This window comes from Plecotus auritus (assembly GCF_963455305.1).
Source record: "Plecotus auritus genome assembly, chromosome: 8".
Lineage (NCBI taxonomy): Eukaryota > Metazoa > Chordata > Mammalia > Chiroptera > Vespertilionidae > Plecotus > Plecotus auritus.
In genome coordinates, this window is record NC_137782.1 from 129,296,851 (window position 1) to 129,317,647 (window position 20,797).

The following is a 20,797-nucleotide window of genomic DNA, read 5'->3' on the forward strand; positions in this document are numbered from 1 at the left end:
AACAAAACAAAACAAACACAACAAATAAAAATCGCGCCTGGTGGGTGTGTCTCTGTGGTTGGACGTCAACCCATGAACCAGGAGGTTAGGGTTTGATTCCCAGTCAGGGCACATGCCTGGGTTGCAGGCTTGATCCCCAGTAGGGAGGTATAGGGAGGCAACCGATCAATGAATCTCACTCATCATTGATGTTTTTTTCTCGCCTCCCTTCCTCTCTCTGAAATCAATAAAAAATATATATATTTAAAATCATTTCCCAATATTAAGCAGTAAAAGCTTCAGTGGTTCAATATGACTTCCACAAGGACCAGTGACAGCTAGCTGCAGGCCAGACCTCAGGACTAGCATAAACAAGAGGCAGTTAGATCATCCTGCTTTCCAGAAGATCTGTGCTGGCCAATTCAAACTTGCCCTGTTCAGAAGAGAGCTTAATGAGACCAGGTGGGTGCTCCTTCAGCCACCCCCTCAACAGGACTGCTAAGAAGTCACCACAGTTTAAAAAGAATATGGCCTAAGACATTTCTCCAAGAGCCCTCAACCTCAGGATCTTTACTGAGGGACCAAAAGATGGGACCAAGAGAATATGGAGGTAGAGGGGCAGACAAGGTCATGTAACACATTTACTCAAACCTAGAGAAATCCTGGGAGCAGTGCCTGGCGAGGCCAGGGCTAGGTAAGATAAATTTGGAAGAAAAGGAAGCGACTCCACATCTCGCAGCCACTTCTGGGACTGAGAAAGATACCAAAGTGAAACTTCAGGACCTGGGCCACTCAGGTGGAGCTCCCTGCAGGCAGTGCTGCACACTCAGCCTTAGCGGTGATCAGAGTCTATTGAAAACAGCCCAGAGGGAAGAGAATTTTTCTACCTTTTGGATGAGTACATACACAGCTAAAATCCAGAGCTGCAGTGAACACATTTATGAGTAAAACTCCTGTCCCCAAATAATTTGCAAAGTGAATTGGAAGTTTATTTAAATAGCCGCCAGTTAGAACAGGGTGGGCCAATCCCTCCCTACCCTGTTCTCATACCAATTAGCCAAGACAAGACAGGGAGAGGAAGTCGCCCTGCAGCCAGCCTGCCAGCCAGTTAGGTGACGGGTGGGATGCTTCTCAATGGAGACGGCCACGACCTCGGCCCCGGCCAACAGCTGGGGGTGCATCCACGGTCGAGCGAGGGTTCTTGATGGTTTCATCTACAGACACGATAAGGCACGCAGCCTCCGAGGCTGCAGTCAGGGCATTGATCCGCACCATAGCCGGCTCCCACACGAAGGCCTCAAAGTTGTCAGCAATGTCCTCGTTGTTGATGTCTACCCCGTACCACACGCCCCCCTGAAAGATCGGGAAAAGAGGGGAGGTACATGGAACTGCTATGAAATTTCTTGTGGCATCCCCTCCCTCCAAAAGTTAGGAACCCTGACTCTCTGAACTTGGTGGCACTTCCCCGAGGAAGAAGGCATCGACCTATGGCATCACAACAGGAACCTGGAAGTCCGCCTTTTTCCACCCCTGCCCCTGCCAACCACACATGCAAACCTTGGACGTGCTGAGCACACAAGAGCTCTGGCCATCTCCTAGGTATTTCCCTGTTTTGGGGAGGCCCCACCTCAGGTCACCTGAGGATGCATGATTTTCAAGAGGAACTCTTTCAATCCCTTGTCTCACTGTATCATTGCACTGTTTCCATCAGTCCCCATTGGATGAGGAACACAGAGGTAAAATGTCAAGTCAGACAGAAGGTCGCTCACTGAGTATTGCTGCTGTCAGAGTGCTGAGCACTTAAAATATTTGCTAAATAACAAATGAAGAAACTAAGTTCTCGGAGAGGTGGCAGAGCCATGGCTGGGCTGAGTGTCAGCAGGGCTCTGAGTGCTTCCCCAGAGTGTGCTTCGGGCAGGGGCCACAGGGCTCCTCTCTTCCCACCACGAGGAGTGATCACACTCTTGGTAGAAGCACTAAGAAACCTGGGACGCCCAGTCCCGGCACTGTGGCTTTGCCTCTGCCTTCAGAGGAAGCACAGTTAGTTGGTACTGAGTTTAGTTTCAGCACTGTCACCTGGGCTGAACACACAGAGTTTGAGTGATTAAAGCCCACACAGAATCTAGCCCATCCATCCAAATGCCTGGACCCAAGGAGGGGAAGCACCCACCTGGGCATGCCGAGCCCGCAGCTTGTTGAGGATGTTCGTGGCATCAAAGCCAGCATTGTCACACAGCTGGCGCGGGATGATTTCCAAGGCCTTGGCGTATGCTCCAATCAGCAGCTGCTGCTTTCCAGGAATGGTCCTGGAGTAGTCGCGCAGGTACTTGGAGAGCTCCATTTCAATGGCCCCGCCACCAGCCACCACTGAATCATTCTGTAGAGACCAGACCCATATTTCAATACAAGTGGTCCCCCTGGTCCAAGCTCCAGCCACAGAAAAGTTGGGCCACTCAGCCAGTAGGTCCCCAGCCCAGAGAGTGGTCCCTCATTATTTCCCTCATCCCAAGCCTCAGGAAGCCTAAACATGGCCCTTGTCTAGCACATCCCAACATCAACCAGATGGTTTCTGACCATCTCCAAGATTGCCTGTAGCTTGAGGACACTGGTACAATCCCTAGAATGGCTGACTGCCTCAGCCCCACAGTTTGCTCACAAGAACAAGTCTTAGCCTTTAAGGCAGCATGACCTATTTTGAGAGACTGAGGCTATTTCTCTATGATTTGTGAGGCAAGTCAGGGCCTGAGTTCCACCCAAAGAATCACCATACAAATCCAGGGTCTCATTGGCTTGGGAAGAATGGGCTGTGCAGGCAGGAAGCCACCAGTCCAGTACCTTGATGGCCCTCCTAACAATCATGATGGCGTCGTGCAGGGACCGCTCTGTCTCCTCCATAAACTGCTCAGCGCCACCGCGGAGAATGATGGTGCAAGTCTTAGCTTTGGGGCAGCCAGTGAAGAAATTGTACCTACATCCAGGGTCAAATTGTACATACATGTGAGCTCCTGTCTGCTGCCAGCCCGCTGTGTTCTGACCTCACCAAACCCTCCCAACACTCAGCAGCTGCACTTCTGTTTCTCACTAAGGTTCCCCAATCCCATCTTTAAAAGACACTTTCTTAGCAAGGTCTGGGCTATACCAATGGAACATAAAAGATTATGGAGTCAAACTTTAGACCCAATGCAATCTTCCCTCCCCAAACACTCTACATTTGGGCTCTTTGTGCCCCAAAAGGTAAAACTCAAAAAGAGTAGCACATGCTGTTTACCACACCCAAAGGATGGCACGAGGCCAGACTCAGGCAAGTCTCGTGGCTCTGCCAAGATGCTCACCTCTCACCTCCAATCTGAGTTTCTTCAAAGACCTGGCAGTGGCCCAACACATCTGGGGTCAGAGCATTCACACTGGTCTGGATGGAGCCTCCACAGGCCTGAGGAGCACAAGAAGGCAAGATCATACAGTAGTGAAGGCTCACACTAGACCAACAAATTTCCTGCCGCCTAGTCTCAAAGCCAGTTCCCATGCCGGACTCTGCCATGGTGCCCACAGCCCTCTGCACTGGATAACCCAACTCACCCTTGACCTTGACGATCCTCACTCCCTCTGAAAGAACTAAGGGCAAACAGGCCTAGTTAAAAGGAGACCCATTGGCTCACTTGAGAGCCCTCCCCAAACTAGGATGCTTTGGGCCCAGCAGCGAAGTGAGGACCGGTGCTTTTGACTTAAGGTGACTTTGGTGAGACACTGGAGAAGGAAGGAAACCTGGCTGGAAGCATCAATACTTGAGTGTACTCAGCTAATCACAGCATTACTGCTGGGTTCCCTCACAAATCAGATTTCCTGACTTGTTTTGATTAGATAATTTTTATACCTGAGCACATGCACACTGACAATGAAGTGCTCCAAGGCAAAAAGAGTTAAGAAGACAGGCCTGGATTAACACACCAACCTAACTGTGCACTCCTGCCCATCAGAGGTAAATGAAGACCCCTCCAGGCCACCAAGCAGCCAGTGAACATTGGGTTACCATCATTGTCCTCTTCAGATCCTCCTCTGGCACTCGGCCAGCACAGAACATGTCCCTGTCGGCAAAGTACTGGGTGGCCACATCCCCAATAGGGAGTTTGGACAAGACGACTTTGGCTCCGGAATGATGGATCTTCTCTAACTTGTCATACAGAATGTTCCACTCAGCATCGACAATTGCCTGATAATCCTGAAGAGACCCAGGAAAGGATGAGGATGCTTTGGAGTAGAGGTCAGCATATAAAGTGGGCTAAAATGCATCTCCCATGACAAAAGTATACTATTTGGGAATTAACAGGGATAAACGGAATAGCTTCTCCACAGTCCAAGTAAACAAGGACCCTGTAAGGTAACTGAGGGAACCTAAACCTTTCAAACACAAAAGCAGAAAGTAACCGCAGGACTAGAAGCTACTCCAGAGCTGGCACTGCCAAGGTGTGAGAAAGAGGTTAGTGCAGATTAGTTCTAGCCTCCTCTGAGGCACTCACCCATGGAGTTCCCAAGGATAAGACCCCTTCCCCCAAAGGCCATTCTGTGTTGGGAACACATTCCCAAGAGTACCTGCTTATAGTGGGAAACAATGCTACTCCAGAGACAGCCTTGGTTGTATCAATGATGGGAGCACACCTGACCCTGCAGCGTGAGACCCAGTCTAAAGGGGAGGAGCCCACATCTGCCCAAACCAAAGCAATCAAAATACTAGGCTCACTGTATAGTTAGAGAGCCCCTGCCAGCCCCTTCTCAGGGGCCAGAGGATAACAGGTTTGTCCTTTACAAATCTCCTCCAGTCCAGGTCATTCAGCATTTAGACATCAATATTTAGGGTGACAGGAGGATAAAGGGATCCACTGAAGCTTGAAAAACAGACAACCACAAGAGCCGAGGCTTTGGCCTAGACAATTGCCCATTTCCACTCCACGGCCAGTTGGTGGGGCCTACCTTAACGGTGTGGACTCTGACTTCAGCATTATCTTTCTCAGCTTTCAGTTCGAGCTCAACATTTAAAAGGGCAATCTTTGGGTTGTAGTACTTTTTGGGTTGCATTTCAAACCCAGCATAAGAGAAAGTCTTCTTGAATGCAACACCAGCTACCAGCTGGGACTCCTATTAAAAAAAACAACAAACAGTTCAAAAGTTCAGTCCTGGAATGAAATGAAATCAACCTGGTGGTGTGTTGGACTACGCCATGTCCATTCCTGTGAACCTGAGTTAACCATGGCTTTACTTCACTGTTGTAACAAAACCTTTCCATTACCATAAAAGCTGGGAAAAATACAAAACATTTTGGTTGTCCCTTCAGTATAAGGAAAATAAGAAACTAAGCATGGTAAAGGCCTGTTCAGGCTGTCTTCTAAGACTGGCCTTCAAATCAAGTGCCAAGGGATAGTGCTTAAAGCATTTACCTACATGCCAGGAAAGGAGCCAGGCATTTATGAATAAAGTACAGGTTGCCCAATGCCTTCTTTCCCTTCAATCCCAACTACCAACCCCCTGGTCCTCTCCTACTGCACACACCTACACATACCCCTCTGTACCTATACCACACACACACACACACACACACACACACACACACTCATTCATCTGCTATAGCCTAGATGCTTCCTCTGCCCAGGAGATGAAGCCAAAAGATCATAAGGGTCAGAAATTTCCTGCACAGTTCCCAGGCCATCACTGTAGCTTCCTGCATCTCAATCCTTCAAAATGAACTTCTACCTCTTTTCAATAACAGAGCTTCCTGTGGGTTGAATCAGGGCATAATAAGAAGCATGTCGCACCTGGGATTGAATCAGCACTATAAGGAGACTTAGATTCACATCTCACATCTCTCTCTCTTTTTTTTTTTTTACTACTAAATAACCAAGACTGTGCTAACCTACAATCTTGACCTACAATACTGTAGCCTATCAGTGAACAGATTCCCATGTCATTCAAATCCACAGCCTCCTAAAGGGGATGAGACCTGAGCTGAATCAAGATGACAGCAGAAATTAGCCAAACGGGAGGCAAGCAATCGATGTGTCTCTTTCACGTCAATGTTTCTCCCTCTTGCTCTCTCTCTCCCCCTCATCCCTTCCTTCACTCTCTCGGCTCTATCACTTGGAGAAGAAAAACTAAAAAGTACTGCTCAGATTAATTAATTGAGAGGGTCATAGATAGCCCTACTCCCTCCCCCCAATCAACACTGAGATTCGGAAACTCAGTTCAATCTACATTCTGCTGACAAGTAAATATAGGTCCATAGAGGTTACAGAATATATCTATAGTCACAGCCTGTCGTGGCAGTGTGCAGAATACAGCCCAAACCTGCCTATAATGTGTGCTCTGCTCCTAAATGAAACTGTCTGAAAGGTCAATGTGAAAGCAGAGCCTCATGGGAGGCCACAGCAGGCTTACCTCTAGGGCTCCACCTTGCACCTTCTTGATGCCAATCATCTTAAGCTGCAGCAAATCATCGAGCATCACTACCGCATCCACCACCATCTTTGCGAAGAAGGCTTTCTGCTGGGAGATCAACTTGGAGCTCAGAGCAGTCACGGCACACTTCTCCAGCAGCTTCCTCTGCTCCCTGGGACGTAAGGGTGGGGCCTGCATCAGGCCTTGAAAGCCTCCCTTGTTTGATTCTACTCTAATGTGGAGGTGGTTGCCACTAAAATCAGCCCTCACCAACTTCTGTATCTTTTGGGCATATAATCAGTGACAGACGGTGATTGCAGTCAATGACCACCTGTGTGACAGCTTTTAAACTACAGTCTACCAGCCTCTTTTGAGCAATGTGGGCTGGGGCACAGCCAGGGTCTAGCAAGAGCCAAACAGCCCCGGGGCCCACATAGGGATCACAACATGCTTCTGCATCCCATTTGGCCATAGAAAGTCAAGTCCCACCACAAACTTACACTTTATCTTCCTTCTTCACAGTCACGGCAATCTCTCTGATCTTGTTAACTGCCTGCCAAGAACAGAAGCTGAGTGAGCCTCTCATGATACAAACTGGAGAAGAGGATGCCAACCTCTCTTGCTAGCCTCTAATCCGTTTACTCCCAAATCTTAAGCATTTCTATTCTACAGTTGAAACAACATTTTTATGTCGTTGCAGTTGCCCAGAAAATGTAAATCTCTGTAGTTTAGAAAACTCCCATAGCCTGAAATATAGACTAGCTATAGCACTGAAGAATCCTAAGAACACGCCTAGGATTTAGTTCTGGATATGCAGGTAACACACTAAAATAAATGAGTGAAAACAAGCTATGACACTAGATCAAGCCAAACCTTCTGGCTCATAAAAAACATCTACAAAATTTTTAGCATTTTATATATTAATTAGATGCTATATAATGTAATATATACATATATCTCAAGATGTGCCAAAAAGTACTCGATAAAAACAAAAATAGCTCTGACTTACTGGAGGCTACAACATATCTACATCACACTCTAGCAAATATCTAATCAAATAGCTACTGAATGGTAGGACTGAGGTTCCCAGGGAGAATACAGAAAATTTCCAAGGAACTCTTCGCAGTCTTCTCTACACCCCAGTAAAGGTATTATCCTAAAAGAAATATGAAGGTGCCCAGGCACAAGGCCAAGTTAGCCAGTACTCCCATACCAACTGGGTGGCAGTTCGGAAAGCTCGGATGATGATCTGTGGGTGCAAGCCTTCCTCCACATAGGGTTTCACCTGCTTCAGAAACTCTGCAGCCAGCAGGGTCACTGAGGTGGTGCCATCACCAACCTGGAAGAGGATGACAGGAAATTCACATTTTCTCATCTTCTGGGTTTATAAAGCCCCAACTCCATTTTCAGACAATCTACCCACTTAAACTGGGCACTGTTTAAATGAGTGTGGAGCTTTAATATGGAAGCATAGGTGTTTGTAATAAACAGAAGGTGATGGTAGTTAGGTGTCCATCCCATCAAATGGTCCTTAGCTACAAAATTAATCCCCCATCCAGGCCCATTCCCCAAAGAAGACTAATTTGGACAATTAAATTTCCTTGGGATAGGAAATCATATATATGCAAATTACCTGGTAATTTATTTATTACATAAAGGCACTATAATAAGTAAGACAGTCCCAGTTATGCTTGTAATAACAATGCTTACATGTCACAAATATATGTTAAACACTATTTGGAATAAGCAGACTACTAGTCTGCTAATCTTTCCTACTTGACATTTTCTATGATGACATCTAAACCCTATTTTTAATGAGGGAGAATAAGAGCTCACAAGAAAACTGGCTAATCTCTGATTTAGAAGAATTTTATGTGCAGCTTATTTATGTCTATTATGTAATGTAAATAATTCTCAAGGGGGAAGAGAGTCACTTCGGCAAAGGGTTTAAGCTGCCAAATTCTTGGCCAGAAGATATTATTCATTTGCTGAAGACATTAACAGGTCAAATTCAGACTCTTCTCACTTTAATTTTAGAAAAGCCATACTGTTTTATAGGCTACTGGGTCCTAATAAACCTTTTCACATAACTTCAGAACAATACAAACCTGTCTTTCAACATTTATTATCAAGAGTCCAGTATTAGAGGAGAGAAACCAAGATGGCGGCATAGGTAAGCACCTAAACTGCTGCCTCGCACAACAATTTCAAAACTACAACTAAAAGACAGAACGGACACCATCCAGAACCACAGGAAAGCTGGCTGAGTGAAAATTCTACAACTAGAAGGAAGAGAAAAGCTCACAGATAATTGGAGGTACGGCAAAGGGTCTTTGTGCGCCCAGAGAGGAAGGGTGGCTGAGAGCCTGGCTGACTTTCTCTGGCGGAAGGGGGAAGGAAGCCCCCGACCGCACTGAATCCCAGTTCTGACTGCACTAAACCCCAGTCCCGGGTGAAAACCTGTGGACCCAGGCTCATACAGGGGGCGTCTGGACTGTCAGGTAGAGAGAAAGGCACCCGGAGACTCGGAGACCCGGGGGAGACCCAGGGGAGCCCTGGTGGGCAGGGGTCTGGAGACGAGCGCGCCAGTCTGCACAAAGGCTGCGGAGGTTGCCACAGGCTTTCCCTAGCAGAAGGGAGTCGGAAGCACCTGACTGCACTGAACCCCAGTTCTGACTGCACTGAACCCCAGTTCCAGGCGAGCCCCTGGGGACCCATGCCCTTACGGGGGGAATCTAGACTCTCAGGCGGAGACTCGGGAGCCGAGGAAGGCAGAGGTCTGAAGAGGCGCGCGTGCCAGTGCACACAAAGACTGGGGAGGTTGCCACAGACTTTCCCTAGTGGAAGGGAGTCAGAAGCTCCTGACTGCACTGAGCCCCAGTTCTGACTGCACTGAACCCCAGTTCCAAACAAGCCCCTGGGGACCCACACTCTTGTGGGGGGAATCTGGACTCTCGGGCGGAGACTCGGGAGCTGAGGAAGGCAGAGGTCTGAAGGCACGCGCGTGCGCGCGCAAGGGAAAGGCTGACTGGAAGCCAAGACTGTCTGCTCTGCCCTGAGACTCCACCCCATCCAAACTGAGCACAGAGGCTATTGCAATTTGGCAAGTCTAATCCTATAAGGCTGTCTCCAACACTGAACTTCTCCCAGCGTAGACACAGCTGATCCTTACAGCCAACTGGCCTGGAGGTCAATTCCTCCCAATGATACCAACAACAATCAAGACTTACTACAACAAGGCTGTACACACAGTCCACAAAGGGGTGCACCAAGAGTGTCCACCTCAGGTTAACTGGGGAGGCCGACCCACTGGGCCATATAGGAAACCTAGCACACAAATCTACCCTACCAACTCAGAGAAGCAGCGAAAATGTGGCGTCAAAGAAACAGATCACAAATGAAAGAAATGGAGGAAAACAAACGACTGGATATAGAATTCAAAACCACGGTTATAAGGCTTTTCAAGAATATCCTAGAAAAGGCTGATAAATATAATGAGACCCTTGAAGATATGAAAAAGGACCAACTAGAAATTAAACATACACTGACTGAAATAAAAAATATTATACAGAGACCCAACAACAGACTAGAGGAACACAAGAATCAAGTAAAAGAATTGAAATACAAAGAAGCAAAAAACACTCAACCGAAAAAGCAAAAAGAAAAAAAAAATTCAAAAAGTTGAAGATAGTGTAAGAAGCCTCTGAGACAACTTCAAGCGTACCAACATCAGAATTATGGGGGTGCCAGAAGAAGAGAGAGAGCAAGATACTGAAAACCTATTTGAAGAAATAATGACTGAAAACTTCCCCCACCTGGTGAAAGAAATAGACTTACAAGTCCAGGAAGCGCACAGAACCCCAAACAAAAGGAATCCAAAGAGGACCACACCAAGACACATCATAATTAAAATGCCAAGAGCAAAAGACAAAGAGAGAATCTTAAAAGCAGCAAGAGAAAAACAGTTAGCCCTAACTGGTTTGGCTCATTGGATAGAGCATCAGCCTGTGGACTGAAAGATCCCAGGTTCGATTCCAGTCAAGGGCATGTATCTTGGTTGTGGACACATCCCAAGTGGGGGGTGTGCAGGAGGCAGCTGATCGATGTTTCTCTCTCATCGATGTTTCTAACTCTCTATCCCTCTCCCTTCCTCTCTGTAAAAAAATCAATAAAATATATTAAAAAAAAAAAAAAAAGAGAAAAAGTTAATTACCTACAAGGGAGCACCCATACGATTGTCAGCTTATTTCTCAACAGAAACCATGCAGGCCAGACGGGAGTGGCAAGAAATTTTCAAAGTGATGAATAGCAAGAACCTACAACCAAGATTACTCTACCCAGCAAAGCTATCATTCAGAATTGAAGGGCAGATAAAGAGCTTCACAGATAAAAAAAAGCTAAAGGAGTTCATCACCACCAAACCAGTATTATATGAAATGCTGAAAGGTTTTCTTAAAGAAGAGGAAGAAGAAAAAGTAAAGATAAAAATTATGAACAACAAATACATATCTATCAACAAGTGAACCTAAAAATCAAGTGAATTAAAAACCTGAGGAACAGAATAATCTGGTGAATATAATAGAATCAGGGGCATAGAAAGGGAGTGGACTGATAATTCTCAGGGGGAAAGGGGTATGGGGGGGTTCAGGAAGAGACTGGACAAAAATCATACACCTATGGATGAGGACAGTGGGGGGGAGGTAAGGGCAGAAGGTGGGGTGGGAACCGGGTGGAGGGGAGCTATGGGGGGAAAAAGGAGAAACAATTGTAATAATCTGAATAAAGATTAAAAAAAAAAAAAAAAGACTCCAGTATTAGAAATGGTTTCTGTTAAAATGGTGAATTTTGTTATGTATATTTTATTACCATAAAAAAAGGGGGGAGGGGGGAGAAACCTTAAGAGTTTCCAGTCCTACCTTATAAGGTTAAATTATTTACCCAGCAACTCCTATTCTCAGCTACAAGCAGTGGAACAGTACAAATTTTAAAAGATTATTAACTTCTAAATATCTTTATAAGAATGTATTACTTTTGAAGTTATAATTTTAGATATAAAATAACAAACATTTAGAGAGAGAAGAGTGAAGGAGCAAGCAGGCATGTGTTTCCACCTCCATTTAAACACATCTGCTTGATTTTCTTACCTCAGCATCTTGGGATTTGGCAATGTCCACTAAAGTCTTTGCTGCAGGATGGACAACGTCAAGGAGTTTCAGAATTGTGGCCCCATCATTAGAAATTGTGGCTTTTCCTTAAAAGGAACACACAAAGTAAAAATTCAAAAACCCTTTCTTAAAATGTCTTCTATTTGGACTTGGGAGCCCATGCACCCTTTATTAGGATGGGGCAGAGGGCACCATGGTGGGATAAGCTGAAGTTTTTAGAGAGTTTTGTACACAAAAGGCCACCTAAAGTCACTAGTCTGCTCAACTTTTCTACATGGCAATTTTCCAAAGACTTTGAGCTCCTACTTTTCTTTGAGCGGCATTTAGCACACCTCAAGTGGATGTAGAAAATATTTTTTAAGTGACAATGAGTAATCATTTAGATATTCTTAACAAAGTTAATACCCTGGTATCTCACATGTCAATTAATACACTAAAAGATAAAAGGGAACTTGCTCTTCATCTTGGCAGCATGATACAATGGGAGGGATCACATGTTTCTAGGTTATATCTCTCCACAAGGCAACAGCCTTGTGAGCCCAGCTTCTCCCATATATCCCCACAGGGCTCAGCATTCAGGGCTGTGTATGAAGTGGAGCTACTTCACAGTGAGCAATCCCTCTGAGATCTGAAGCAGTAAGTTTTCTGATGCCAACCTCTGCTCCCCAGAAGCCTTGTCCTGCACACTGCCTTGAGGAGCCCTGCAGACTTACCCCGGCCATCCACAAGGAGCTTGTCCATGCCACGGGGGCCCAGGGTGGTTCTAATAGCTTCAGCAATCACTTGGCAGGCACTGATGTTACTTACAAGCTGGGGGATGCCTTGGGAGCTATCAGTCCCCTCTTTCAACAGGATAACTGGTGTGGGCTAGAAAAGAAAGAGCAATTTACTGCTTTTAAAAATCACCTATTACAATGCGTCATAAGGAGAGAAGGAGGAGGGAAAATGCTCCCATCTCTCCCATGACAGAAATATCTTTGAAAATCACATTCCCCCACTGTCCACTACATCTACTCCTTAAACAGCCTCTATCTCCAGAGACATGGCCAAGACCACAGCACACCTGGTAGGTAAGCTAGAAAATGGTTTGAGAAGAACAGATTTGTTTAAAAGGACAAATCAAATAGAGATGTGTTCTCCAGTGCCCAGCTAAATGAGCATAGCCTTTTCAACTTCTGACCCCATTCTGTTCTGAAGAATTAGGGCATGGCACAGGAGGAAGCAGCAGACCACGCTCTGAATTCACCCTCCAGCAACACATCCACTTATCTGCATTACAGCTTAATCCTAGAGAGGTAGATGGGGCACTGATGCAAAACCGAGGTGTCAGTAGCTTCAGGCGTTGTCCTGGAGATGCCCAGGCAGGCAGCTTTACCAATGTTTAGCTGGAGTGTAGGAAAGTAGTCAGGCAGAGAAGCAAACAGCACCTTTGTTCTGTCTCACAAAATGACAACAAATCTAATTCACACAGCAACGTTTCCATTTCTCATGCTGGCTCCATAAAGCTTCCTGTGACTCATCTCCAATCAGATACCCCAAAGAAGTTTTTCTCTTTCTAATTTGCAATGGCCTCCAAAACAGTCACTATCTCTAGAGGTTTAATTTGCAGACCTGCTTTAGAAACTCTGGAAGACAGGGATACTTATTTTAAAGGGCTTCCTTAAATACCTCTGCGCCAATGATCATTAGCACAGACAGTAATTTCTCAGCTTAGCAAACCAGAATTCCTTGTCCCTGCATCCAAGCTTGACATGTAATGATGAGTTCATGAACCAGGTCCAGTCTTCCCAGTGACTGTGACTAATTGTGTGTTTGTATGAAACAATATATTAAGGGTAAATACTGTTCAAAATCTTTGTTATATGTGTGCTATTAGGCTATGCTTCAAAATTTATTTCTTATTATGGAGTGCAATATAAAGTTTGAAAGCTTTTGCCCACGTCCACCCCTAGGGGTACTTCAGGTGTCTACGGGGGGGAGCATAAGAAAGCACAGGGCTGTCTCACCCTAACAATAAGGAGTCAGGAATTCACACACCACAAAGTCTAGTGACCCATGAGGATGACATCATCGTATTAACAGGACAACTGCTTAAAAAGTTCAATTCCTTTGACCAGTGCAGCTGGAGAGTAGTGAATAAGGCTGACAAGGCAGGAGGAAACAGACCACATACTCACTTGTAGATTGTGTTAAGGAGCTTAAATTTTACTCCTACAAAGGGGAGCCCTGGGAAGACTTGCAGCAGAGGACTGGCATAACCTGATTTACATTTTTTTAAAAATCACTAGAAAATAGTTAAGAAGAGGCAAGATATAAAATGTAAGTGCATAAAGGAGCTGGAAAGATGCCCAACAATAACGAGAAAGAGAATGTTAGTAAAGAGGGTTTTGACACTTTGAGTTGTATATTTGCTGTTCTGTTTCTTTTTTCTAATGAGCTTATCACACATTACTTTTTTTTTCATATTAAACAGTTTTTTATCTTTAGTCCTAATCATCAAGAATCAGTTCCTTGAGATTCAATCTCTACAACATAAAGTGACAGTAATAGTCTCAGCATCACGAGGAACGACATGTCGGCTTGGTTTGGGTCCTCTGGCCTGTGATCAGCATCACGAGGACCAACATGTGGGCTGCGCCTGGGTCCTCTGGCCTGAGATCAGAGGGAGCCTAGATGAATTTCTGCCTCAACAGAACTGGCCTCGTGCACTGGTCCTCCTTCCACCAACACTAGTCTGGGTAGATGGACCTTTGACCCCTCTGTTCTATTATCCTCAGCATGTCTGTCACCACCATTGGCCATTTGACAAAGAAATGCTTATCTCCCTGCTTTAAACAACAACAAAAATAGTTCAGCCTTAGACAGTTTGGCCTGTGGACTGAAGGGTCTCGGGTTCGATTCCCATCAAGGGCCCATACATGGGATGCAGGCTCGATCCCCAGCCCAGACTGGGGCAAGTGCAGGAGGCAACCAATCAATATATCTTTCTCACATCGATGTTTCTTTCTGTCTCTCTCCCTCTCTTCCACTCTAAAAATCAATGGAAAAATATCCTCGGGTGAGGATTAACAACATAAAAAAAAAAAAAAAGTTAAAAAAATTTTTTGTTCCAGGCATGATCTTACCTAAATACATAGTTTACTTTCCTGATGCAAATCTGGCATGTTTTGATCCATGCTCTTTAACGGTGTCCAGTGTAAGCTTTAAATCAGGAGGTCACCGAAGCTGCAGTGGAGGAGATTATCCCGCCCGCACTGCTGCTGGCGATGGGCGGGGAGGCCTGGGTGCTCTGGCTCTGGGAGACTTCCACTGGCTGGGAAGGGATGTCACAAAACCGGGGGCTTGGCAAGTTCTCCCAATCTGTGCCAATTCGGTTTCCTCATCACTTATGTGCTCGTCTCCACTCTCATCTGATTCTCCAGCAACTCCGAGATCCACAAATTCCATGGACTCCTCAAAGTCTGCTCGCATTTCATAGGGTCCCGACCTGCCTAGGTGTTCAGAATTCAGGCTCACCCGGTACATTAGATTCCTGAGGGTATGCAGTGGTTGTAATTGGTCTAAATTTACATGCTGAGAAAAGCACAGGTAAAGAATATTTGCATTGTTTCTTTACTGCTTGAGTGAATTTGTCTGCTGAGATTTTCCCCACAAAATTCACTGTTGCACAGCTTTTTGGGAAGATTTATGTCGAGTATATGAGACAAAATGTTGGCCAGCTGAGTCGCATAGCACAACGCAGCGCTAATGGTGTAAGCAGGGTTGTTATGCTCCATGTCGATTAAAAAATACATGTTTATAAAAGTTTCCAAACACTATCTTGCTTCTCACCAGGCCCCTGTGTGGTTTTCTTCTCTTCTACCCAATTACAGTAGGCAGAGTAGTCCCCGTTGTTGGGAAGGCTAATCCAAGGCCCTGTGATGCTGATGCTGGTGTCCCCATTATGGTATTCAAAGACCCATCTCCCTGAGTGGTAAGTCGTCCTCCGGGCTTCAGCAAGCTTGCTCATGGTGCTAGAGGTCATGGCTCTGTCACTCTCTGAAGACACATCCGCGGGATCTCTCGCACCAGTCTTCACTTCCTCAATTGGAAAAATGACAGAGGTGAGCTCTAATATATGATATCGCTGAAGATCTGCCAGACACTCATAATGACTTTTTAAGTCAATGGTCTTTTTTTCTACTAGGTCCCCAAGTTTGCAGTTATGCCTCTGAATCTTCTCCTTTTTCTCTTGATGCCGTTGTGCTCGAGTATAAAGCTTCTGATTCTTTTCCTTGGTTTTGAGAAGGCCTTCAGAATTTTTCTTCATTTCCTTTGCATATTGTTTGTTTCAGCTGTTCAATCCTCATCTTGCAGGACATTATTTTCCATCTCAACTGATCTGTTATCCATTTTCCTTCCATAGCTTTTAACACTTCTTTTTGAAATTCTTCCTGCTTGCTCTTAAGTTGGCTTAACCGTTCCTTCTTGTCTTTCCCAGTCGCGGCTGTCGAAGTAGAGGAAATCGCCGTTCTGAACGCACTTAGCGCAGGTCAGCCGCCGCGGGTGGTGTTGCACAGCGGACACCGCTCCACGGCCACATACAGCCCCTCTGCATCATCCACTGAGTCCTCCAGGTCCCGGGCGAGGGGCCGGGGCCCGCAGCCAGGAGCCTCCGGCGCCTGGGCTCCCTTCCCACTGGGAGATGCCATCTACTGTTTTTCCTTTTTTTTTTTTTAATAATGCTTATTAGATAACCCCCTACATCTGGGACCAGGCATAGGCTAGAAAATTCCTTCCTTTTCTTGGTAGTGTCCCAAGTCTCACCTCAAGAAATGGTTTCTCTATACTCAGCATTCTTTTGGACCCTTGCACCTTCTGTAAGGAAAGAAGTGTCTCCTGAAAGACCCCACCTTTTGCCAGTCCCGGCTAATTATTCCTCATGCAGCCTCAAATCTTCTCTGGTCTACCTCTGCCTCAGATGAAGTTGTAACTTTAAATAAAAAACCAACTTTGCCCTGGCTGGTTTGGCTCAGTGGATAGAGCGTCGGCCTGTGGACTGAAAGGTCCCGGGTTCGATTCCAATCAAGGGCATGTACCTTGGTTGCGGGCACATCCCCAGTAGGAGGTGTGCAGGAGGCAGCTGATCGATGCTTCTCTCTCATCGATGTTTCTAACTATCCTTCTCCCTTCCTCTCTGTAACAAATCAATAAAATATATTTAAAAAAAAACACAACTTGAGTCTCAACTCCCTTCCTATTCCCTTCATCAGATTCTTCTATGCCCCCAACAGGTTAACTTATCCAACACTTTCATGGACCTTTTCTCACCTCCACCTCCAAATTGTACCCCCATCTACAAGAGCCACCTGCCACTTCTACCAATACTACTTTCTTAACATCAGGCCAAAAATTCTTCATAGCCCCAATTCTTCTAGGAAGTTTTCTCAACAACAGCTAACAGGAATCCTCAACAGGGGAGCCCATAACTCTGTCTTTGCTTCCTCTTGTGCGCAGCTTTTATACTGCCATCCTTTCTTCAAGTATGAGCTTCCCAAAGGTAAGAGCTATAATAATCTCAATCTGTAGAGTGCCTAGGTTTGGCCACATATGGAATGATATTCAGCAGCTTTTGGTGCTGAAAATTCAACTGTTAAGTATATATATACTCAAAAGTGCTTGAAATATGCGATGAAGTAAGATACACTGGCTTCTTATTTTTGGGAAAGAATTGGCAGTACATTACATTTGCTGAGAATTCTTAAGTACAAAGCAAGAAGGGCTGGGAAGTAGCTGACCATATTGTCCCCAACTTCCCTATGTTTTGCAGGCCCTAGAGAAATAACAGGCTGGGTAGAGATCCTATGGGGAGGGAAAGGTAACAGAGCGAGACTGAGCCAATCCAGGTCAAGAGGATGGGTCCTCTTCTATCATTTCCCCAGGGGCAGGCACTACTATGGAAAGCCCTGCTCTGTCCCCAAGTTACTTTTTAAAATATTTCATCTCAAAAATACATATTATTTCTTTAGAAAGACACAAGTTTTCTTACAGCAATTTATTATTTTTTAATCCTTACCCGAGGACATGTTTTATTGATTTTTATTATATATATATATATATATATATATATATATATATATATATATATATTACTTTGATTTCAGAGAGGAAGGGAGAGGGAAAGAGAAACATCAATGACGAGAATCATTGATTGGTTGCCTCCTGCACGCCCCACACTAGGGATTGAGCCCGCAAACCTGGCATGTGCCCTGACTGGGACTGAACTGTGACTTCCTGTTATCATAGGCTGACACTCAACCACTGAGCCACACTGGCCAGGCTTACTGATTTTTAGAAAGAGAGAGAAACATTGATGGGTTGTCTCCTGTATGTGCCCCTACCGGGGATCCAACCCACAACCTTTTGGTGTACAGGACATCACTCCAATTAATTGAACCACTTGGCCAGGGCTGTCATCCCCAAGTTACTTTTTAATCTTACTCATTTTTATTCAAGTAGAGAAACAATTGCAGAATCCAATCATCTGCCAAGGGTATCATGAAAGGCTTGGTAATTTCAGCTTAATGATCTTCCTGTTTATCCTTCTTAAAAATTATTAAGCATGATGTTCTACAAAACCACAACAGGCATTTATATTCCAAAGCTCATAGTGCTCAACACCAAAGGCAAGGATAATACTTTCTATCCAAGATGTACCCAAATCACAGAGCTGAGGTTTCAGGGGACCCTTTCACCTCCCAAGCACAGAAAGCTTCTAGAATATCAAGGACTAATTCGATGACAGCAAGGAGGGTTTTTGGTGACAGAAGTTTCACATTCACATAAGCAGCCAATATAGCAGGGAAAGAGAAAAACCCACTGTGATGGTCTGGAGCCCCTTGGCAAAGGTTTTTAAAACTAGACAAAACTTGGTTTTGATCCAACTCATGGTTGCCTTGTCAGGAAGATGGGTTACAGGGAGAAGCAAGCAAGCAACCACCTAGCAGAATAGCTAACATTTGCTGAGTGCTTACTACATGCTGGACACTTTGTATTAGTTAATTTAACGCCCTCTAACAGACTGAGGGCCAGAAATTTAATAACATGCTCAAAATCAAAGTCCCACACCTAGTAAGTGGCAGAGCTGAGTTACAAACCTAGGCCTTCAGCATGGTTCGAGCTCTTACTCTCCACTGCCCTCCTACGCTGCCTCTGCACAGATGAAGATGCCTTCAGGAATAGGTAATGCTGAAGAGGGACTGGAAAGGGGCAGTACTGGAGGTATGAAGGGGAGATGGGTACATAATAATACCAGGTTCCTTCTAGCTTGGGTACAAGCTGGATTCATAGGGCATTTGGTAGCAGAACGAACACCTAGGTGTCAGTTTGACATCTAACAGGACAGGGAGACAGTGCAGGAAGTAGGGGGAAAAACCAGAGAATTGACTCCAACGGGTAGGCCAAAATGAGTGAACTGCCAAGTGCATAGAAAGCGGCCTCTCAGTCTTGGCTTTGCCTCAAACACCTCCTTAGTGTGAGGTGGGTAATGGAACTATCGGGAACACTTTGTAAAGTATATGATTGTCTAACCCCTATGCTGTACACCTGAAACGAAACAAAATAATATTGAATGTAAACTATAATTGAAAAACAAAATAAAAACACTCAAAGAAAATCCACACAAATAAACAAAAGAAAAACACCGCGTTAAAAGTTGGCCCTGTTCAACAGCAATTCAAGAGGTACCTCCAAGGGTTAGGACCGGTGAAAAGTACCTGCAACTATGAAGGGAAAGGGGTGCCATCTGTGGAGCCCAGGATTTACCAACACCCTTCATCTAAAAAAAGAGACCTCTAGGCCAACTAGAGAACTCCGGTCTAATGTCAAATCCCGAGGCGCAGACAGGGTCGGAGTTAAGAGGCGGAATCTTTCTACCTCTGATGCAGTATCGCCATCTGCCCTGCCCATTCTCCTGGCTGAGAAGTTTGCACCGCAACAACCAGCGGGGTACATTCACTAGGCACTAAACATGTATTTAATGAGTGAACGAATGAATGTATGAACAGAGGTCTGTTGCCATTTATGCACCGACAGGCCATAGTTGAGACCTTGAGCTCTGCCCATCCTAGGAAGCACACTTCTTCACACCCGCATTTCCTACGGCAGCCGGGGCTTCCAGATCTGGCCACCGACTGCTTATGTATGTTCAATCCGTAATAGTTGAACACAGGTCACGATTGTGGGCGGGGGGGGGGGGGGGGGTCCAAAAGCCGGGTCCCCGACGCGGGTCCGCTGCCCTGAAGCACCCTGGGACTTGTAGTCCCCACCCGGCCCGACCTCAGCCTCCCCTCAAGCCCCACATAATACTCGCCAAGGGCCCTAGCTCCGTGTGTGGGCCCAGACAGGCCTCGGCGGGCCGGGGTCGCCCCTAGACAGGAGATCGGGTGAGGACAGGATCAGTAGGCAGAGGAGAGCCCTACGGATCAGGTGCCAGCCAGGCGGCGCCAGCTACTGGCCAGATGGCCGCTGAAGACGGCGGATGGCGAAGGATACGGGAGACACTACTCACCATCATTTTGGAAGCTTCTTCTGTGGCCCGCTACTCCTCTTCTTAGCTCTGTGTCGGGGCCGCCCAGCAATCCCACAATGCTCTGCGCCCGATAAGTCCCCAGAAGGTTCGACCAGCGTTAAACCGGTAGTGGAAGGGACGGGTCACTTCCGTTACTCTATGGTTCGCTACCAGAGAGTCCGTGTGGCTAGAAGGGCTAGAGGTGGAGCCTCCGAGGGCGCTCTGGCGAGAAACTGGTTATGGAAGATTCACCAAATTGTGGTCGTGCCCTTTTTTTTTTTTTTCCCTGAGCATGAAGGATCCTTGCTTGGCCCGCGACACCTACTATCCTTAATTCCATCTTATCTCCTTGCCCTGGACGCCAAGGAATGAAATAAATGCAGACTTTTATATGCAGCAAGTTTATGCTAAGTAAGCTCTTAACATGAGTTTTTTCATTTAATGCTCACAACCCTATTGCGTTGGTATTGTTATCACGTACATTTTACAGATGAGGACACTGAGTCTGGGAGCTTAGGAAAGGTAGCCAAAGTCACAATTGCACAGAAAGTGGTAGAGAAGCTGTCGTGGGCACCGGGTCCCAATGTCCGCTTTCTGGCTCTGCACTGGCCAGAGCCTCCTCGAGGGTTGGCTGCATCTGCCGCGTCCTCAGCGCTTCCATTGGGGCCGCGCAAGCACTGGT

The 20,797-nt window shown here is 45.9% G+C and overlaps 2 protein-coding genes and 1 pseudogene across 3 annotated transcripts in view; all 3 read right to left on the reverse strand.

The window, feature by feature from the left end:
- The window catches only part of STAMBP (STAM binding protein), a 762,428-nt gene that overhangs the window by 392,781 nt on the left and 348,850 nt on the right, over positions 1-20,797 (reverse strand). The gene's annotated exons all lie outside the window — the stretch shown is intronic.
- On the reverse strand, positions 944-20,246 carry CCT7 (chaperonin containing TCP1 subunit 7). The gene is made up of 12 exons (XM_080685348.1): positions 20,116-20,246; positions 12,281-12,434; positions 11,547-11,653; positions 7,616-7,741; positions 6,903-6,955; positions 6,403-6,574; positions 4,945-5,109; positions 4,007-4,195; positions 3,312-3,409; positions 2,815-2,947; positions 2,150-2,356; positions 944-1,332 (listed from the first exon to the last, which is right to left on the reverse strand). Exons 1-12 carry the CDS (start codon positions 20,119-20,121, stop codon positions 1,111-1,113), a joined length of 1,632 nt encoding a protein of 543 aa, XP_080541474.1. The 5' UTR covers positions 20,122-20,246; the 3' UTR covers positions 944-1,110.
- LOC308256875 (beclin 1-associated autophagy-related key regulator-like) lies at positions 14,749-16,258 on the reverse strand (annotated as a pseudogene). The gene has a single exon. The product of its transcript is annotated as a beclin 1-associated autophagy-related key regulator-like (transcript).